At 37.5% G+C, this 23,228-nt stretch overlaps 1 protein-coding gene and 1 long non-coding RNA gene across 2 annotated transcripts; both read right to left on the bottom strand.

Moving 5' to 3' along the window:
* Positions 1-653: 653 nt before the first annotated feature.
* Positions 654-22,203, bottom strand: LOC125475895 (TMV resistance protein N-like). The gene is made up of 5 exons (XM_048581260.1): positions 21,498-22,203; positions 20,282-21,398; positions 2,824-3,099; positions 1,610-2,716; positions 654-1,526 (listed from the first exon to the last, which is right to left on the bottom strand). Exons 1-5 carry the CDS (start codon positions 22,013-22,015, stop codon positions 870-872), a joined length of 3,675 nt encoding a protein of 1,224 aa, XP_048437217.1. The 5' UTR covers positions 22,016-22,203; the 3' UTR covers positions 654-869.
* Positions 16,235-17,021, bottom strand: LOC125475894. Its single transcript, XR_007257256.1, has 2 exons — positions 16,715-17,021; positions 16,235-16,620 (listed from the first exon to the last, which is right to left on the bottom strand). It is a non-coding gene; the product is annotated as an uncharacterized LOC125475894 (long non-coding RNA).
* Positions 22,204-23,228: the final 1,025 nt, after the last annotated feature.

A 23,228-nucleotide genomic window follows, 5' to 3' on the forward strand; every position in this document is an offset into this window, starting at 1 on the left:
TGACCAAAAATAAACCTAAATTGTGGATGTCGAGTCGATGGTGTCGATTTTAGCATGGGGCAGAAGTTTCTCTACTTTGGCACCGCATGTTTGAATTCATACCAAAACGGGCAAAAATATACTACGTCAGCTCTGGGTTTTTGGGTTATTTTCTGAAGTAGTAACAGGTTGGAAAACTAAAGCCTCAGCTCTCTTTGCAAGTTGCATTAAGGCATATGCATAAAATTCAAAAACTATACGGAAAGAAAGGGCAACTGAAAGAGAACATGAGGTCCTGGAGGCCGAGAACAAACGTGTTTTGGAAAGTTTAAAAATATAGTTTTCGATATATTCTACCAAGTTCCAACCACGTTTAAAAAACCAAGCCGAAATTAACCCGGTACGACAAACTTCTTCTCATCCTGCACATAAATAAATATTCACTGTTTGGTTGCGTCTTAGTCTTGCCATTAAGAATCTAGTTTCAGTTTGAGTTCAAAATTATCAGTACCCACAAAAAAGAAAAGAATCACAACATGCACAACATTGTCATAGAATATCCTGCATTTATTTGAAGAAAGATGTACAGACAGCTTCCTTGTCCGTTTTCATGATCGGCACTGCCCAAGCATTGTTACATTATTATCCCTACAGCTACTTATCTGTTCATAGCATAGTAAATTTTGCTTGCTGATGTGAAAATGTCATAACATATATTGCTTACATATCTTCCATACCTTGCACTTTTTGTTGAAAACTTATTTACATAATACGACTTTGCATCTTTTTTGGTTCAATTTGACATAGATGAGAGACGCACATTATTAACTGTATGTACACATACTTCATTGCTGGATCAAATAAATTAGCTTTGAGGGAAAAATAAATTATCAAATATCAGGCAGGTTATACTGGGATTGAGATGGTGACTTACTAACATGGATTTTAAGAAAAAGCACCATGTTTAGCTTTCCAAGTACGACTCTGAAGCATTGAATGGTTAAATAAAGCAGAGAGCAATTTTTATTCTTCCTTCTGCCTTTTGTGAGCTTGTTCTTGGTCATCAAAACTACCACTTTCACTTGAAGCTGCTTCTTCCCAAATCCATGCGATCGCTTCAAGATTTTCAATGTTCGGTTGAGCTCTTCCAAATCTTGCTTGTACACCAAACGAGCCCCACACATTTTCACCAGATTTGGTTCATTTCCTCTATATTGATGATATGTTTCAAATGAAAACTGTTCCTGACATTGTTCTCGAGACAAATAAAATATCCAAAGGTGTTCTGGCACCATATGCTCTGTTGCAAAAATGCAACATGAAATCCCAGGCAAACACTTAAGATCGACATAATTTAAACGGTAAGGTCCGAAGTTTCCCTTAGGTAGTGCAAAAGCAACGCAAAAAGCAATTCCCATCCAGCTGCTACATGATTGAGGAGGTAGCTCCACGTTTAGCGAATGTCCCACAGTGTGTTTGTTGAACCACTCGGGAATCCCCTTTCCGGGGCATACAATGTAATTACGACCCAAAGAACGACAGTTTCCCTGCACCAATGTAATGCAATTCAGAGAACAGAGAGAGAGAGAGAGAGAGAGGGAGGGAGAGAGAGAGAGAAGGACAGAGAGAGACAGAGAGACAAGAGTACCTCACTGGCTAATTTCACGATCCTTGAACATATTGTATTCATCCAGTCTTCATCTTCAACCAATGTAATGCAATTCAGAGAACTGAAAGTAAAATCATAAATATTGGCAAATCTGCTGCTCAACTTCGAGGGATCCGACAACCTTTTCAAGGAGGTACAATCATCTACTTCTACGTGTAATTGGCTATTTGACGGAAGATCTGGCAGTTGCTCAAGTCTTTGGCACCCATTCAATAAAAGAGACTCAAGTCGAGAAAGGCATTTGATGCTTGCTGGAAGGGTAATAAAATTGTTTCCACTAAGATCTAACATTCGTAAAGAGGACAAGTTATCCCCAATATCATGGGGGATATCACCTTCACCAAGATCACAATAGAATAGTACTAAGCGCTCCAAACAACGCAAATGATTTAAAGAAGACAACACCAAACCCGAACAAGGCTCTTCGCTCTTTCTAATTCCAAATAAGCGGAGAAGGCCCCACTCTTCCCTTGGCTTAACCATTGATCCACAAGCATGCAGCTGTTTAAGATTTTTCATATCAACAAGTGGCTCTCTTATTGCGTTTTCCCCCATTTTAAGTTCCTCTAAAAACTCCATCTTTCCTGGGAGTTTTTCGATTTTTGAACTTCCGGTGACGCACAGCCGTTTAAGAGACTTCAAATTACAAATCTCAATAGGAATATCCAACAGATTTACGCAATAATCAATATCCAGTACAGTAAGTCCAACCAGATGTCCAATTGTTGAAGGTAATTTCTCAATCGCAGTCCAAGCTAAACCAACCGTGGACAAATTTTTCATCTGCTTTGAAAATTCTGGAATCTTTTTCACTTTGGAGCATCCAATAAGATCTAAAACTTCAAGGGAATCCATTTCTAGCTCACTTGGGAGACTCTTAATACTTTCACAGAAACCAAGGCTCAAAACTTTAAGTCTTTTAAGAACTGCAAAAGAGAAGTGTACCTCAACCAAATTCGTACAATACTGAAGAAACAACTTCTCAAGATTTCGAAGACCAGTAAAATCTGGGGTACTTATCAATTTACGTGAGTTGCTAAGATCAATATATTTCAAGTTGGGGAAATTCTGCAGAATACAAGAAATAATGTATATAAGCTTCCAATTCCAAAAACCTTACAATTTTATTGGACATAAAAAAATTGTTAAATAGCATTCATTGGGTATATTCTTACCTCTTTTCCATCCCAAAGCCGAACAAGTTTGCTATCACGCATTTGTAGTTCAGTAAGGAAACGCGGGTGAAAGCTTGGTGGAAGAGACTTGGAAGGATACAAACTCCAATTCATAATTCTCAAGGAACATGGAAGAAATTTGGGACTTGAAGAATTGATCAAATTGTCAAATTCCAGAAACCTCAGTCCAGACATGTTAGAGAAGGCTTCGCAATTCCAGTGCACCTCTTCTTTTTCGGGTAACTGTAGGCTTATGGCTTCAATAGCTCTTGTCCCCTAATAACCAAGAATGTAGGAAATGTCAATTTCACATTTAGTATCGTGCCAAAAAAATAATATCTTCTATCAAACTTGGTAATCTTACATAACTTCTTACCGTATTGTTCATGAATACATGAAAAATGTCATTGGGAAGCCACAACCTACTCCGCTGGCCAGGCTCTTTAGACTCGTTACCAACAATTCTCCATGCCATTTCTTGTATCAAATCATGCATCCCTATCCTGCTGTACTTTACTGAAGTATCATACAGGAAGCATTTTTCAGAGGTCAGAAGAGATTTCTCAATTAGAGCATCTATCAAGATCCGGCTTGAAATATCAAAGGAATTGTCTAGCATTTCAATTACTCGCTGCGTGTGCTTCCCTTTGTGAAAACACGCAACATCGAGAAAAATTCTCCTCTCCATCTCTTCTAGTCCATCATAACTTATTTTGAGTTTATCAAAAATTGTTGGATTAGGAATTTTCTTTAGATTATCCCATGCACTATTCCATGCATCTAGACCTCTCTTAAACAAAGCCGACCCCAAATGTTCAAGAGCTAATGGAAGGCCTCCAGCATGATTAATGAAATACTTAGACAGTTCCAAAAACCCATCTTCGGGCAGATCTTTCTTAAAGGCATGTTGACTAAACAGAGCAAGAGCTTCATAATCATTTAACAACTTGACGCTATAACATAAAGTTATGCCATGCTGGACTAGCAAACGTTCATTTCTAGTTGTAACGATAATTCTACTCCCACTACCAAACCAAGCTTCTTTTCCAGCTAGTACTTGTAGCTGGTTTATTTGATCCACATCATCAAGTACAAGAAGAACCTTTTTGTTGCTTAAGCACTTCTCTGTGTATATGATTCCCAACTGTTGATCCCGAACTTGCTCAATCTTTTCTTTCAAGACTGGGAAAAGAAGTTGTTGTTGAAGACTAACTGGAGTACGATCTCTGATATTTGCGAGAAAGCAGTAAACTTCAAAATGATGGAAGATTCTATCATAAACTAGCTTGGCAAGGGTTGTCTTACCGATGCCGCCCATCCCCGTTATCCCTATAAAGCGAACATCATTGGCATCATGAGCTAATAGCGAACCTAGTTGCTCAAGCCCAGAATTAATTCCGACTAATTTCTGTGAGGAATCTGACACGGTGAACGTAGCTTGCACTTTCCTCCACACGCTGTTGACGATATTTTCAATAAGCTCACTTTCACACCTACAAGGTATAAAATAACCAATAAAAAATACATAAACGAAGCATTCAAGTTTGACTCTGTTAAGACATGGGAAATTAAAGTTGTCATGCATGCTTACTTATATTTCTTCGAATCCCAACCAGAAATTTTGGACAGTCTTTTTAGATCAGCTTTCCATTGGACAACCTTCTTTTTATCTTCGGTAGTGATGAACTTTTCTTCATGCTCCGCGAAGGCTTTGGCAAAAGATTCCCGTTGATTTCCAACGTCAGATGGATCTATCTCGTAAAAGACCGGCAGAACTGAGTTCCTAGCTTCCATGCATTGAAGAATGGCCGTAAGTTCATTCAAGCACCATTTGGAAGAAGCATAGTTTGGTGAAAGAACAACGATTGCAACATGCGATTCTTTGATCGCACTCGGGAGCTCAAGTGGAATACTTTTTCCTTCTTCAAGCTCTCGATCGTCAAGGAAAGTCGTAATTCCTTGGAACTTGCACAATTCGCGGTATAAATGGGATACGAAACCCCTGCGGGTGTCTACACCCCTAAAACTCAAAAACACATCGTACTTCCATCGAGGAGCTGATTCGAGAGAAAGAAGTGGTGCAGAGGCTCTTTGGGTGCTCATCGCCATTGCAAAGCAAATAAAAAGTGAACCAAAAACCACGATGAAAATACTCACACAAAAGCAGTGGTCTAAAAAAACGGTGCGGCCACCTAGGCGCTGGGCGGCGGTGCTCGGCCACGATTAACCCGAAATTGTTTCTAAAATCGGCAAGGTTATTAGGCGGCGTGCTGTCTGGGCAGACGCTAGGCGGTCTGGTGGGACGCTGGGTGGTTTGACGGCCTGAGAAAGAACATCTGTAGCGAGACCCGATTTGTCTCCCCGAGTCTCGCCATCTCCCTCTCAATGTGCAAACAAAATCGATCTGCAATTGTGAACGAATATGTCGACAATGGTTGGAGAAATCTGAAGAGGATGAAGAAGCGAGGGAGGCGCTGTGGGATTGGTTGGAGAAATCTGCAGAGGAAGAAGAGGGACGGAACTGGATCTACAATTGCAGAAACGGAATGGCTGAAGGCGGCAGTGGTTTAGACTTTTAGCACCTTTAGCACGCTTTATATGATTTAGTTAGGGTTTTTTATTAAGCATGTGCATACCGATAAAAACAAGGATTAAAGCCCAACCTTTCGTTTTGTTAATTAGAATAAAAGGCCCAACAAAACTTGTGGGCTTAAAATTTTACATATATACTTACTTATATATATATATATATTTAAATAACATTTTATTTAAAGTTTATTTATATATTATAGAGTAAATTTAATTAATTTTATATGATATGTAATAAATTTAACTAAATCCGCCTAGGCTTCCATCTAGGCTCCATCTAACTGTCTAGGTGCTAGGCCCTAACCTATCATCTGACTAGCATCTAACATTGTTTAGAATCTTACACAAAAATAGGAGCAGACCAAAAGAGAGGGTTTGGGGAAAGGAAATAATGGAAGAGAGAAAGAGTGAAGGTGGTAGGGAAGCCAAGTGGGACGATACGAATCAATCCAACAAGAAAACAACAAAATAAAGACTAAGAAGCAGACTTAATTGGCAAGAAAAGATTGAGAAAAGTCAGTGTGACTACCTACTCCTACTCCTGCTCCTTAATTGGACCAAAAATAATTATTCATTTTCTAGGGGCCTCTATGCATTATGAGCGCGGTTTCCAACTACTTGCTGAACGATTTCAAACTGCTTGCTAGACGGGTTCCAACCACTTGCTTGGTAAGATTGCAGAGTTTTCTGATTAGTGGGATTAATTTAAAGCGAAAAACCGATGAAATAATTGAGAGAAATTGGTTGAGGCTAGGCATCATCAAGGATTAACTTTTAAATGTTAATTAAAAAATCGACAATAGCTACTAAGTTCTTTTTATAGATTAGATTCAAAACAATTAGCTTAATTAACATCGAATAAATTAACCAAATTATGAAGAAGGAAGAATATTTTCTTAACAAAGAAACCCTAAGCTCTTTAATTCTCATTCATCATTTAAGTCTGATTTAGGCATCAGCAGACACCTGATTCATCATTAACAAAGTCTAACATGTTTATTCTTTTATTTGGTGGCAGATATTCGTTTCTAATTCTATTCCTCACTTCATCATTCTAACTATAGATTTTGTCCAGAAACAAAATCATTCTATTTGTAGATAAACCAAGTAACACCGAATAATTAACAAGGGTAAAGATAAAAACAACAATAAAATGTGATGTGCAGGGTAGCGTAGTAGGGGCAAAATTAACAATTTATGCCTGAAAACGAAAACTATTTTTCCACTAAAAACAAAACAAGAGATGGAAATGTACCAAAAAGTCAGGATCGGTGGCTTACCTTACCCCTTCTTGTATTAAGTCAGCCATAGTTGTGGTGGAAAAAATACAGGAATTGTTGTGCTGCTGCTAGTCTAGTCCCATCCCCTGGCAACCCATTTCATCCGAGGGATGAAGGAGAGCGAATTAAGTACTAGTGTTCTGCGTCAATACTCAACTCTTAACTTTGGTTTTTTCGGTATTATTTAGTACTACGGTCTAGTGATATTACTCTTTACTTGAAATGAGAGGTTTTATGTTTGATTCTTGTTAAAAGCGAATTTTAACCACATTATTAGAACTCATCTGTTGTGAAACTTAGGCCACTCTTTTTTAATATAAATAATATCACTTATTCAAAAAATAACCTTGATTTGTTTAGTTTGGTTTTGGACGACTATGGGCTGGACTTGTGTAGTTTGTACTTTTAGGCTTTAGCCTTGACTTTAAATCTTTCTGGGAAGTTAATGGTGGATTCAACTGATGGTTTGAATTTTTCTTTTCAAATCTGTATGTCTCACGTTCAAACTTTCTTTTTCTTCTAAGTGTAGTTAGTGTACAATTTAGCTTGAATAAAATAAAAAACATTGGGGAAATTCAAGCCAATTTCATCCTTGAATAATAAAAAAATCTTCCAGTCTATCGACTATAATGCGAGTGAATAACCAAGTATCTAAACTGACTTTTTTTCGCTAAAATATGCCCTTAAACTGATTATTATTTGCCAATTTCATCTTGATAAAAGATTTGATGGTAATTTATCAATTTAAATCACGTAAGTTGCACATAACACACTATAGGAGATAATATTGTCATTTTCTTGCCCATATACTCGTAATATTTCGTATAGATTGCGAGCTTAATTATTAATTTACTCTCCATAATTAACTTTGTGCATTATTTTAACCAAAAAAAGAATTCTTAAACTCATTACAAATTAGGGAATTTTGTCTCCAACCTTGTCTGTAACTCGCAAGCGGATGAGCACAACTTGATGATCTCTCCCCTGGTATCCATGATAGCTTTCTCCATGTTCTTCATCACCTGGATCATAGTTGATTGTAGCTCCTCATAGGATCAGTACTTGTGTTCTGTGTCAATACTCAATTCTCAACTCTAGCTTTGTTCAGTTTGGTATTGTATTTCGTACTACTACGGTCTCGACTTGTGTATTTTGTACTTTTAGCCCTTTACCACCTTTTGGGCTTACTACCCCACCCAGTTTGTTTACACCATATTGCCTTGTATTTCAAATTAGCCAGTAACCAAGCTTCAACATCAAGGTTAAAGGACAACCTTGCTCTTCTTAAGGCCAAGAGCACAAAGTACAAGAAGACTCAAGAGTCGAGTTTCTCTTGGCCTTTTGCTCATTTGTTAAAAGCCTATCTTTGGTAATTGACCAAGAAAGATCTTACATTTTGGATGGCACTTCAATTTCCATATATAATACGATGGAGAATGAGACCATTCAACTCCCTAAAAAAGGAGATCATAAGCTGTTTTGACACTGAATTGACCATTTGAAGTTTGTCCCCATATTATCTTATACATGCCAGCACACAAAGCACCAAGAGGGTGACTAGCTATAATTTGGACCAGCTCTTCTGGAAGATCATTCCTTAATTTGTTTAGATCCCGCCAACCATCTTTATTGTAAGCAGCAACACAAAGTTCGCAGACATATCACTAACGCTATCAAGTTTATTGATTAGCGGCTCTCTAAAATCCAAGGGTCCATCCAAAACTGTGCGTTCAGTCCATTGCCTATCCTCCATAGCATACTTTTTCTAAGCAAATCAACACCATGCAGTACATACACTCTTCCAAGTATAAAGGAAGGACCACCCAAAGCCGAGTGCAGATTATAGGAAGAACCTGAACCACCCAAAGCAGCCTAGCAGTTGCTAGTTAGAGCATTCCCAAATGGAGCTTTATCCTCCAAGAGGCTACTATATTTCAAGTCTTAGTGAGAAATTTCATCTCCAATGAGAGGAAAATGGGGCTAGATCCACCATTTGGACTATCAACTTCTTTTCCTGTGTAGCATAAACTTGGGTTACATCTAGCCCTAAAAAACAGTGGGTCCCACGAGAAAAGTAGCAGCCCATATGAGCCACATTCTGTCACTCTCCCTCCACTTATGATTACACTTATACTCTCTTGTATTATTTTTTTAAATTCTTTTTTCTTATATATTTTTCTTGCAATTTGGCTAATTATGATTGTTTTAAATTCCATAAGAATCAAACTTTCAAATGGATTTAAAGTTCATTGGAATTAGTAGGTGAAATTTTCAAATAAAATTTTTCATAATTGTATGATACTAATATCACATCCCGCACCGGGACGGATCACTTTTTGGGCCTGCTCCACCACCGTAGCACGATATTGTCCGCTTTGGGCTTACCATTCCCTCACGGTTTTGTTTTTGGGAACTCACGAGCAACTTCCCAATGAGTCACCCATCATGGGATTGCTCTAGCCCCCTTCTCGCTTAACTTCGGAGTTCCTACAGAACCCGAAGCCAATGAGCTCCCAAAAGGCCTTGTGCTAGGTAAGGATGGGAATATACATTTAAGGATCACTCCCCTTGGCGATGTGGGATGTCACAATCCAACCCCCTTAGGGGCCCGACGTCCTCGTCGGCACACACGCGACCAGGGTTAGGCTCTGATACCAAATTGTCACATCCCGGCCCGGGACGGATCACTTCCCGGGCCCGTTCCACCACCGTAGCACGATATTGTCCGCTTTGGGCTTACCATTCCCTCACGGTTTTGTTTTTGGGAACTCACGAGCAACTTCCCAGTGGGTCACCTATCATGGGATTGCTCTAGCCCCCTTCTTGCTTAACTTTAGAGTTCATACGGAACCTGAAGCCAGTGAGTTCTCAAAAGGCCTCGTGCTAGGTAAGGATGAGAATATACATTTAAGGATTACTCCCCTTGGCGATGTGGGATGTCACACTAATTTACCAATTGGTGCTAGGTAAATTGTGTTGTACCTGAAAATCAAATTATTTCAGAGAGTGTATTGGAGATTTGTATCTTTCAACGAATAGAGATTGAGATAAGAATCTAATCCAATGAACGGTTCCTAAGTAATGAAAATCTAACTTTATCATAAGTTGAACTTTTTAGGTTGAAAGGTTCACAATTTTTTATTTTTTTTTACGTTTACACGTCCAAAATTCAACTTAACAAAGCTAACACAAAAAAAAATCATTGCATAAATAAATATATACAGCCCCATATAAAGCCTGAAAGAAATAGTCTTTCATTGTGAGAGATTCTTTTATAAAGCTTCAAAGATCATTCGAAGCTTTAAATTGATATATATCCACAATTTTTCTAGCCCTATGTAAAGCCCCTCCTTAGGGATGCTCTTAGCCTATTAGAGCATCCCCACCGTGGGGTTTAGCTCGGGGGACGGGCTCCAAAACGGAGGCCCGAGTGAAGGTGGACCAGCTCCAGCGTTGGGAAGCCGGGGGGAAGGGGAAGGCCCGTGAGGAATCGACAGGCCTTGAGCCCGGGGTGGGAGTGACGCCATGCTGACGCCAGCGTGGCGTCAGCCTATTATTTTATTTTTTTTGTGTCAGGCGCGTGCACCCCACCCGCGCGTGGGGGCGCGTCCTGACACATTAATCAGAAAAAAAAAATGTTTGTCTGTTACCGTTGGGAAGCCACGTGGCTTCCCACGGTACGTTAGATCGTAACGGTCACTTAATGTGGACCGTTAGATCTCAACGGTAAAAAATTTTCAAACTGTCAGATTTAATATCCACCGTTCGATCTGAGATCAACGGTGGATATTAAAATGCTTTAAAAATTAAAAAATAAATGAAAAAATAGTTTTAAAAATCTGAAAAGTTACCGTTGTGACACGTGGCACAATCTGGAGCGTTGGAATTCAAATTTTTTTATATCCAACGGCAGAGATTAATTAATTGAATAAAAATTCAAAAAAAATGTAAAAAATTCAAAAAAATTCAAAAAAAAAATCTGAAAAAAATTGTAAAAAAAATTGTTTTTACTTTTCTATAAATACCTTCTCATTATCATCTACCTTCACAACAATTTCATATTTTCTCAACCACTTTCAATCACATTCCTTTCTTTGTCTCAAAGTTTGAATCAATTTTTTTTCAACAAAATGACCACTGGTGCAGGTACGAATTGGTCGCTTATTGAAGATGTTGCGTTGTGTACTAGCTGGGTTGAAGTTACTCATAGTTCGCTTACGGGTAATGAGATGCAGTTAAGAGAAATGTGGAGTCTTATTCATACCAATTATCTTGAGAAAATTGGTGGGAAAAGAACCAAAGAATCGATGTCCAGTCGTTGGAAATTACTTAGCCAATCGTTTAGTACGTGGAGAGACGCTTTGGCACAAGCTAGTAATAATATTCGAAGTGGGGAAAATTACTCGGATATGGTAACAAGATATTATTATTTATTGTTTGTATTCTTTATTTGTTACGTACAAAATTTATTATTTATTGTTACTTATTTGTTACATTATAATTATGTTGTTTGTTACATTATAATTATGTTATTGTTACTTATTTGTTACATTTATTTGTTACATTATAATTATGTTGTTTGTATTATTTATTTGTTACTTATTTTCATTAAAATTAATGTATATATATATATATATTTGTTAATTATTTTCATTATTTACTAAACTTGAAGCCTTCTTATTTGCTTTGTTACTTATTTTCATTATCTTTGTTACTTATATATATATATATATATATATATATGTATATATTTGCTAGTTACTTATTTTCATTATAATTATTTATTTGTTACTTATTTTTATTGTGTAGGAACTTCAAGCACAAGCTTGGTATGCTGCCAAAACCAAAGGCAAAAATAAATCATTCAACCGGTGGGAATGTTGGAATATTGTCAAAGATTGTCCTAAATTTAGAGTTGTGCCAGTTGGTCCAGAAGTGCACATGAACAGCACCCCTCTACACTCTACACCCGATCATGTTCATGAAGATGATGCAGAAGAAGTGCCCGAAACGCCCCTCCCTGAACAAGCGTCGGGTTCGACCCGTTTTCCAATTAGGCCTCAAGGTAAGAAGGCTACAAAGAGAAAAGGGAGTGCTTCCAAGAACGATTATGCAAAGTTCATGGAAGAACTTACTCGCCAAGGTGAATTGACTTTGGCGAGGGAACTGGCGAAAGATGAGGCTGATAAGGCTGATAAGGCATCAAAAGCAGCAGCTGTTGAGAGAGAATTTTATGCTAATGAGAGAGAAAGAGAGCTACTTAGGCAAGAAAGGGAACATGTTAGAGAAGAAAGACGAGCTCAACAAGATCGTGAGATTATGAACATGTCTTTAGAAGGGAAGTCTCCAAATTCTAAATTTTTTTGGAAGTCAGAGAAAGCGGACGTGGTGCGAAGGAGGCGTGCAAGAGAAACAATAGCAAGCCAAGGTGGTTCTAGCACCGCAAGAGAAGATCATCCTAGCAGCACAAATTGGTTAAGTGATGATGAATAGAGTACTTTTTGTAATCGGAGCCCATAATTTTCCAATCACTTTGGGTTGTAATTTATTATTTATGTTGTTTCCATGTTCATGAATATTTATTCAAATTAATTTGGTAAGTTATTTATATTAAGAATTAATTTGGTAAGTTATTTATATTAAGAATTATTGGTAAGTATTTAATTTGGTAAGTTATTTATATTAAGAATTAATTTGGTAAGTTATTTAATTTGGTAAGTTATTTATACTAAGAATTACATAAACATAAACATAAAAAAATTACATAAACATACTAAGAATTACATATACTAAGAATTACATAAACATACCAAATAATAAAACACACCAAATAAAATAACATAAACATACCAAATAAAATAACATAAACATAAACACACTAAAATGAACTTAATTATCCTCAGCTTGTTTCAATGCCCACTGGTGCTCTATCAAGTCAATTTGTCGGGCATTGTGCATGTCTGGCATTTGAAATGCAGTATATCGTTGAATGAGCCTTTCATTGTAACGTCCATCCCTTTGTAATGGCTCATGTTGCACGGGGTCATCGGTGGCGTCATGAGCACAATATATACGTGTTCTTGAATTGTTCATCGGGTCTGGCTCATATTCATCAACAGCTTCATAATCGTACTCATCTTCCACAATCATGTTGTGAAGAATGATGCACGTCATCATGATGGATCGAAGCGACTCTACATCAAACAATCTGGCCGCACCCCTGACGATCGCCCAGCGAGCTTGGAGGATACCAAAACAACGCTCCACATCCTTCCTGCACCCCTCTTGACAGCTTGCAAAGTGTTTTTCCTTCGCACTCCGCGGACGTGGCACTGTTTTGACAAATGTTGACCAGCGCGGGTAGATGCCGTCAGCTAGGTAGTATGGCCCGTCGTACATACGTCCGTTGACCTCATATGTAACTTTTGGTGCCTTTCCTTGCAGGACATCGTTGAACACTGGGGATTGGGCAAGGACGTTGATGTCATTTTGAGCTCCCGGGACCCCGAAAAAGGCGTGCCAAATCCATGTATCAAAAGATGCCACCGCCTCCAGAATGATACTTTTTTCCCCTTTTCTGTCCCCGTAAGCACCTTGCCATGCACTTGGACAGTTTTTCCACGTCCAGTGCATACAATCAATGCTTCCAATCATCCCAGGAAAGCCACGCATCTCCGCCTTCTTCAACAGCCGCTCCAAGTCCATGTGTGTGGGTTTGCGGAGGTACTCAGCGGTATAGATAGATTCGATTGCTCCGCAAAACCTCATCAGGGACTCAAGAATGGTTGATTGCCCCATCCTCGTTATCTCATCCACTTGGTCTGCAGATGCTCCATATGCAAGCATCCGCAAGGCAGCAGTAATTTTTTGCTCCGGCAGTAGACCCATAGCACCAAAAGCATCTTTTTTTTGCACAAAATAAGAATCATGGTTGCAAACAGCAATCATGATTTTGTTGAACAAATGTCGTTCCATTCTAAAACGACGTCTAAAGTACGTATCAGGGAATGCACTATTAGGAACAAAATAATCATCCAAGAGTTCCATACCTCGTCGTTGCCTGCTTCTATCAATGTTTCCGGAACGCCTGGGCCTGCAGATCTGAGCCGCAGCTTGGATGACTCGACGGGAATGTGAGGCTCTGCCCCTTCTTACGTCGTCATCTCTCATTTGACGCTCCTCATCTTCTTCCCTCTCATTTCTTACCCGCTGCTGATTGAACATTGATTCTGATTGGTTAAACAAGTCTTCCTCTTCCTGATTCAATTCCCACATCATCCTTGACGAAGAAGAAGAAGACATTGAAAGAAAGAAACAGAAACTATGAATATTGAAACTGATTTTTGTGAATAAGGAAGCAGAAATTATGAATAATGATAGAGATCTTGAGAATTTTGGTGTGAGATTTGTGAAGATGGAAGGTGGATTATATAGAGGATTCAGAAAGGATTAGGTTCTGCATAATACCACGTGGCATGCCGTCATTCGTTAAAAATCTGATGGAAATCTATCATCCAAGATTGTTAACAGATTATGACACGTGGCATGCTGTCATTCGTTTAAAATCTGATGGAAATCTATCCTCAAAGATTGTGAACCGATTATGACACGTGGCGCGACGTGATTGGTTAATAATCTTATCAGAAATCCATATTATAATTATTTATTTTGTATTATTTAATAATACTTAGGATAATGACACGTGGCGCACCGACAACGATTAAAAATCTTATCCGATATTACATTTAAAATTATTTTGTATTAATTTTATAAATAAAAAAAAAACTAATATTTTATTGCCTATTGCCAGGGTTATAGAAGTGTAACGGTGGAGATGCAAAATCTATTGCCAGGGCTACTTACTGTTCATTAAGGGCAATTACTGTTCATTAGGTGGATTGAATAGTGAATTGCCAGGGGGGAGGGCTCCAACGCTGGAGTTGCTCTTAGGGCAGTTGCAGCCTTTTGACACAAGGATGTACTTTGCTTGCTGAAACTTGATGACATCAAAGAGTATAATCACGGAAGAACCCGTGAAGTACTAACAAATGCCAACACCAAATTTGGGTCCTTGGATAGTAGATAATATCGAATCATATCCTTATTCTCGTTGGTTTCTAGCATGTGTGTAAACTTGCGTATAATATTCGTATCATATGCATGTATTTTTCAATAAAAATTTTTGTTTTTCGTACGCATATTAATAATCTATTAAATTGCACATTTTTTAAAATTCTAATGTATGATACACTATTATACACATAAAAACGCACTTTTTATGTTTAAAACATATCATTTTCAAGTATTTTTAATAATACAAACAAAATTCACGCATTCTATTTATATTTTAACATATTATGAATAAATATAATATAAATATTAAAATTTAAGAATTATGGCCCATTAAGTGATAATCATATGTCGTCATGTAGAAGGACGAAAGAGTTTTACTCCCAAAAAATTAATAACATTCTTTGATAAAAAAAAAAAAATTAAGAACATTCTTTATTATTAAGAACACAAAAAAAAAAAAAAAAAAATCCAACATACAATTCCATTCCCAACCCAAACATTGAAGCTCAGGAAACAAAAAAGTGTAATTTTTTTATTTTTTATTTTGGTGTCCTTAATAGTATGGAAAACTTACGACACTAGAATAGAACAAAAATAATTCTAATTTATTTCTGAATATTGAAAGAAATGTTTGAATTTTTTTTTTTTTTTGAATCAAAGAAATGTTCGAATTGAATTAACTAAGAAAAAAAACTACTACATAATTATGGCATTTAGCCCAACAAACACAAGAAGGCCCATGCATAATGATTACAAGTCCAGCAAGAAAATCTGAATAAAAATATGGTAATTGGGTTTAAGCCTAAATTACAACCCACTACCTTCTTCCCATCCCAGTCAATATATAAAACCTCTTCACTTTCTTTGACTTAGCCGTTTGACTTCTGACATTAATTTGCTTTGACAAAAAATTGTAACAAAAAACTTCTCTCATTCTTGATAATGTAGGTGGAATACACCAACTAGATTTATTGGCTGGAAATAGAGATTGGTTTGGCGTGAGAAGTAGAATCATCGTTACAACAAGATACGAACGTCTTCTAGTTGAGCATCGTATAGACAAAAAAGAAGATGACGGAGACGAGACTTCGTAATCCATGCGTGAGGATGGATTGCATAACCCATCCTATTTTTCTTATTTCGGATTTGTTACCAATTCAGTCCGTGTACAATTTTGCTCATCAAACGCGGGGTGGATTACATGTCCAATTTAATTGAAAATAACTCATTCCATCCGGCTGCCAAACAGGGCCATAAGGTTGAGGACTTAAATGATGATGAAGCTGTGGAGCTCTTCGGTTGTAATGCCTTTAGGAAAGTTCGTTGTGAGGAAGATTATTTAGAACTGTCGAAGTGCTTCATAAATTATGCTAGAGGCCTTCCGTTACTCTTAAAATTTTGGGACCTTTTTTTGAATTTCGAAAGCTGATGGTGATGCTTCTCAGAATTGAAGTAACCATCTCCGAATCTATGCTAAAAAAATAATCTCTCTATGTTTCTATTAATCATTCTATTGGAAACCAGTAATTAATCAGAGTTGGTAATCAATACCTACTTTGTACACTTAAATACATGCTACAAATACAATGCGTTTTAATAGGAACATAAATGTTCAAACTTGCAGCCGAATGGTGACGAGGAGAAAGCCAGTGTTCCAAGTGTTAAATCTGGTGTTTATAGCCCACTTGCATCTCCGACTATACATCTCAAGCTCAACCGCGTTCTTCATTCCATGGCCAATCTTCCACGTCCAAACACGATCATTGAATTGCGGCAAAGCACAAGACCCGGTCAATGGGCGGTGAAACTGACCTAGCTAGTACATAAGCTTCATTCCGAAATGCAACAAGCTGCACTGCAGAGGAGTAGACATTAAGAGTAAAGAAATACCGTAAGGCATAGATGCACCAACAATCAATGCAGGACACAACGTTAGCTTGTAGGTTTACTTGACAGAAGCTCTTCAGACTCCTCTAAGCTACTGATTATGTGTAATGAGGGAGGACGGACAAAAATCGCCACCAGATACGCATCATCGATTAACGCAAAAGGAATTATCGGGTTTCATATTTATGAACTTCATGCAATGAATATAAAGAAAGAACAGGAAAGTCAACACGGTTTATGATCATACGAAATTTCAAAGAGGGGAGAAGAGATTCTAAACTGGGGAGTATACAAATTGAAGATAACATATGGAAGAAGAGCAAACAAATTGAAATTAATTAACCAGAAAACTTCTACGGTATTTACATGTTTTACCTGAAAAATCTATGCTTATCCTCCACTGCCTCCTTAATCATGCTTGCCCCCACTATGAAGACCAAAGAAGTGATGAACAAAACAGCTGCCAACAGAAAATACAGACTGGCAACTCTCCAGAACTGCTCTAAAATAGTTCATTAAGGCATGTGCAGAAAATTCAGAAACTATATGGAAAGATAGGGCAACTGAAAAAGAACATGAGGTCCTGAAGGCAAAGAACAAACGTGTTTTGGAAAGTTAAAAAAATATAGTTTTCGATATATTCTACTTCTTTCTGGACTTAATTAATTGTGGCTATATCAGGACCTATTTAAGCACAAAAAAATCACCTACCAAGTTCCAACCATGTTTAAAATAGTTCCGCTAGGCAACATCTGCAGCTGAAGTTTCATTCTGAAAATAATCAAGCTGAAATTAACCCGGTACGATAAACTTCTCATCCTGCACATAAATAAATATTCACTTAATAGTTGCGTCTTAGTCTCACCATTAAGAATCTGCTTTCAGTTTGAGTTCAGAATTATCAGTAGCCACAATAAAGAAAAGATTCACAACTAGCACAATATTGTTATTGAATATCCTGCATTTATTTGAAGAACGATGTACAGAGAGCTTCCTTATTTGTTTTTCACATATCATGATCGGCACTGTCCAAGCATTTTTACATTATCTCTATAGCTACTTATCTGTTCATAGCATAATAAATTTTGCTTCAATTCCTAATGTGAAAATATCATAACATATTTTTCTTCCATATCTTCATACTCTGCACTTTTTTGCTGAAAACTTATTTACCTACTATGACTTTGGATCTTTTTTATTTCAATTTGACATAGATGGGAGACACATTAATAACTGTATATACAGAGACTTCATTGCTGGATCAAATAAATTAACTTGAGGAAAAAAATAATCAAATATCAGGTAGGTTATACAGGGCTTGAGATGGGGACTTACTAGCATGGATTCTGAGAAAAGGCACCATGTTTAGCTTTCCAAGTACGACTCTGATGCATTGAATGGTTAAATAAAGCAGCAAACAATTTTTATTCTTCCTTCTGCCTTTTGTGAGCTTGTTCTTTGTCATCAAAACTACCACTTTCACTTGGAGCTGCCTCTTCACAATATCCATGCGTTCGTTTCAAGATTTTCAATGTTTGGTTAAGCTCTTCCAAATCTTGCTTGTACACCAAACGAGCCCCACACATTTTCACCATATTTGGTTCATTTCCTCCAACTATATAACATGTTTCAAATGAAAACTGTTCCTGACATTGTTCTCGAGACAAATACAATATCCAAAGGTGTTCTGACACCATATGCTCTGTTGCAGAAATGCAACATGAAATCCCAGGCAAACACTTAATTTCGAAACTATAATAAGGATAGTTTTTCTTAGCAAAAACAACGCAAAAAGCAATTCCCATCCAGCTGCTACATGATTGAGGAGGTAGCTCCACATTTAGCGAATGTCCCACAGTTTGATTGTTGAACCACTCCGGAATCCCCTTTCCGGGGCATACAATGTAATTATGACCCAAAGAACGACAGATTCCCTGCACCAAAAGAACCAATGTAATGCAATTCAGAGAACAGAGAGAGAGAGAGAGAGAGAGAGAGAGAGAGAGAGAGAGAGAGAGAGAGAGAGAGAAGGACAGAGAGAGACAGAGAGACAAGAGTACCTTACTGGCGAATTTCACGATCCTTGAACATATTGTATTCATCCAGTCTTCATCTTCAACCAATGTAATGCAATTCAGAGAACTGAAAGTAAAATCATAAATATTGGCAAATCTGCTGCTCAACTTCGAGGGATCCGACAACCTTTTCAAGGAGGTACAATTATCTACAATTACGTGTAATTTGCTATTTGACGGAAGATCTGGCAGTTGCTCAAGTCTTTGGCACCCATTCAACCAAAGAGACTCAAGTCGAGAAAGGCATTTGATGCTTGCTGGAAGGGTAATAAAATTGTTTCCACTAAGATCTAACATTCGTAAAGAGGACAAGTTATCCCCAATATCATGGGGGATATCACCTTCACCAAGATCACAATTGCATAGGTGTATTTCCTCCAAACAATGCAAACGATTTAAAGAAGACAACACCAAACCCCAACAAGGCTTATGGCTCTTTCTAATTCCAAATAAGCGGAGAAGGCCCCACTCGTCCCTTGGCTTACCCATTGATCCAGAAACACGCAACGTTTTGAGATTTTTCATATCAACAAGTGGCTCTCTTATTGCGTTTCCCCCCATTTCAAGTACCTTTAAAAACTCCACTTTCCCTGGGAGTTTTTCTATTTTCGAACTTCCGCAGACATACAGCGTTTCAAGAGACTTCAAGTTACAAATCTCAATAGGAATATCCAACAGATTTCTGCATTCATTAATAAACAAACCAGTAAGTCCAACCAGATGTCCAATTGTTGAAGGTAATTTCTCAATCGCAGTCCCACCTAATGAAACCACGGACAAATTTTTCATCTGTTTTGAAAATTCTGGAATCTTTTTCACTTTGGAGCATCTAGTAAAATCTAAATTTTCAAGGGAATCCATTTCTAGCTCACTTGGAAGATTCTTAATACTTTCACAGAAACCAAGGCTCAAAACTTTAAGTCTTTTAAGAACTGCAAAAGACGAGTGTACCTCAACCAAATTCGTACAATACTGAAGAAACAACTTCTCAAGATTTCGAAGACCAGTAAAATCTGGGGTACTTATCAATTTACGTGAGTTGCTAAGATCAATATATTTCAAGTTGGGGAAATTCTGCATAATACAACAAATAATGTATATAAGCTTCCAATTCCAAAACCTTACAATTTTATTGGACATAAAAAAATTGTTAAATAGCATTCATTGGGTATATTCTTACCTCTTTTCCATCCCAAAGCCGAACAAGTTTGCTATCATGCATTTTTAGTTCAGTAAGGAAACGCGGGTGAAAGCTTGGTGGAAGAGACTTGGAAGGATACAAACTCCAATTCATAATTCTCAAAGAACATGGAAGAAATTTGGGACTTGAAGAAACGATCAAATTGTCAAATTCCAGAAACCTCAGTCCAGACATGTTAGAGAAGGCTTCGCAATTCCAGTGCACCTCCTCTATTTCGGGTAACCGTAGGCTTATGGCTTCAATAGCTCGTCCCCTAATAACCAAGAATGTAGGAAATGTCAATTTCACATTTAGTATCGTGCCAAAAAAATAATATCTTCTATCAAACTTGGTAATCTTACATAACTTCTTACCGTATTGGTCATGAATACATGAGAAATGTCATTGGGAAGCCACAACCTACTCCGCAGGCCAGGCTCTTTAGACTCGTTACCAACAATTCTCCATGCCATATCTTGTATCAAATCATGCATCCCTATCCTGCTGTACTTGACTGAAGTATCATACAGGAAGCATTTTTCAGAGGTCATAAGAGATTTCTCAATTAGAGCATCTATCAAGATCCGGCTTGAAATATCAAAGGAATTGTCTAGCATTTCAATTACTCGATGCGTGTGCTTCCCTTTGTGAAAACATGCAACATCGAGAAAAATTCTCTTCTCCATCTCTTCTAGTCCATCATAACTTATTTTGAGTTTATCAAAAATTGTTGGATTAGGAATTTTCTTTAGATTATCCCGTGCACTATTCCATGCATCTAGACCTCTCTTAAACAAAGCCGACCCCAAATGTTCAAGAGCTAGTGGAAGGCCTCCTGCATGATTAACGAAATACTTAGACAATTCCAAAAACCCATCTTCGGGCAGATCTTTCTTAAAGGCATGTTGACTAAACAGAGCAAGAGCTTCATAATCATTTAACAACTTGACGCTATGACATAAAGTTATGCCATGCTGGACTAGCAAACGTTCATTTCTAGTTGTAATGATAATTCTACTCCCACTACCAAACCAAGCTTCTTTTCCAGCTAGTACTTGTAGCTGGTTTATTTGATCCACATCATCAAGTACAAGAAGAACCTTTTTGTTGCTTAAGCACTTCTCTGTGTATATGATTCCCAACTGTTGATCCCGAACTTGCTCAATCTTTTCTTTCAAGACTGGGAAAAGAAGTTGTTGTTGAAGACTAACTGGACTACGATCTCTGATATTTGCGAGAAAGCAGTAAACTTCAAAATGATGGAAGATTCTATCATAAACTAGCTTGGCAAGGGTTGTCTTACCGATGCCGCCCATCCCCGTTATCCCTATAAAGCGAACATCATTGGCATCATGAGCTAATAGCGAACCTAGTTGCTCAAGCCCAGAATTAATTCCGACTAATTTCTGTGAGGAATCTGACACGGTGAACGCAGCTTGCACTTTCCTCCACACGCTGTTGACGATTTTTTCAATAAGCTCACTTTCACACCTACAAGGTATAAAATAACCAATAAAAAATACATAAACGAAGCATTCAAGTTTGACTCTGTTAGGACATGGGAATTTAAAGTTGTTCATGCATGCTTACTTGGATTGCTTTGAATGCCAACCAGAAATTTTGGACAATCTTTTTAGATCAGCTTTCCATTGGACAACCTTCTTTTTATCTTCGGTAGTGATGAACTTTTCTTCATGCTCTGCGAAGGCTTTGGCAAAAGATCCCCGTTGATTTCCAACGTCAGATGGATCTGTCTCGTAAAAGACCGGCAGAACTGAGTTCCTAGCTTCCATGCATTGAAGAATGGCTGTAAGTTCATTCAAGCACCATTTGGAAGAAGCATAGTTTGGTGAAAGAACAACGATTGCAACATGCGATTCTTTGATCGCACTCGGGAGCTCAAGTGGAATACTTGTTCCTTCTTCAAGCTCTCGATCGTCAAGGAAAGTCGTAATTCCTTGGAACTTGCACAATTCGCGGTATAAATGGGATACGAAACCCTTGCGGGTGTCTACACCCCTAAAACTCAAAAACACATCGTACTTCCATCGAGGAGCTGATTCGAGAGAAAGAAGTGGGGCAGAGGCTCTTTGGGTGCTGATCGCCATTGCAAAGAAAATGAAAAGTGAACGAAAAACCACGATCAAAATACTCACACAAAAGTATGAGCAGACACAAACAGAGGTTTTGGGGGAAGGAAATAACGGAAGAGAGAAAGAGTGAAAGTCGTGGGGAAGCCAAGCGAGATACTACGAATCAATCCAACAAGAAAGCAAGAGACCAAGAAGCGGACTTTATTGGATGAGGATCCCATTGAGATCCAAATGGTAGGGATTCTAGAAACCCTCATGTTCTAACCATTCATCGTATATTGTACAATTAATTTTTTTCAAATACTATTTGTATATAATTTTAAATAATAAAATTTATATGATTTATGACCGTATGATTTATGATAAACAGTTAAGATATGAGAATCCTTAAATCTCAACCATTTGGATCCGGACGGGATCCGAAGGACCAAATCCATTATTGACAGGTAAATTGCACAAATAGATTGAGAAAAGTAAGTGTGAACAGGCAGCGCTCTACCTACTCCTACTCCTGCTCCTAAATTGGACCAAAAAATAATTTTTCATTTTCTAGAGAGGATGAGGATCTTTTTTGGATTTTTTTTGGAGTTTTAGAGATTCTCATATTATAGTTGTTTATTGATATTGTGTGATCAAATTTTCATTAAGTACTATTTATGTTTAATTTTAAATAAAAATGTCAAAATAATTTGTGATATATAATAAATGGTTAGAATGTGAGAATTCTTAGTATTCTCACAATTGGATTCCGATGAAATCCAAATCCTTCTGGGGCCTCCATGCATTCTGGACGCGGTTTCCAACTACTTGATGGACATTTTCCAAGTACTTGTTGGATGCTTTCCAACCACTTGCTTAGTAAGACTGCATCGATTTCTGATTAGTTAGATTAATTTAAAGTGAATATGACCCATGAAATAATGAAGAGAAATTAGTTGAGGTTGAGGCATATCATCAAGGATTATTAACTCTTAAATGTTAATTAACAAATCAACGCTAGTAGTTATTTTTAGATTAGATTCAAAACAAGTAGCTTTTAAATTTTAATTAACACCAAATAATTAACTAAATTCTAAAAAGGGAAGAACATTTCCTCCACAAAAAAAAAAAAAAAAAAAAGAAAAAGAAAAAAGAAAAAACCTAAGCTCTTTAATTCTCATTCATCCTTTAGGTCAAATTTAGGTATCGAGAGACACTTGTATTGACAAAGTCTAACCTGTTTATTCTT

The sequence above is a fragment of a genome, unplaced genomic scaffold, assembly GCF_019419815.1.
Source record: "Pyrus x bretschneideri cultivar Hongxiangsu unplaced genomic scaffold, Pyrus_bretschneideri_v1 Contig169, whole genome shotgun sequence".
NCBI lineage: Eukaryota > Viridiplantae > Streptophyta > Magnoliopsida > Rosales > Rosaceae > Pyrus > Pyrus x bretschneideri.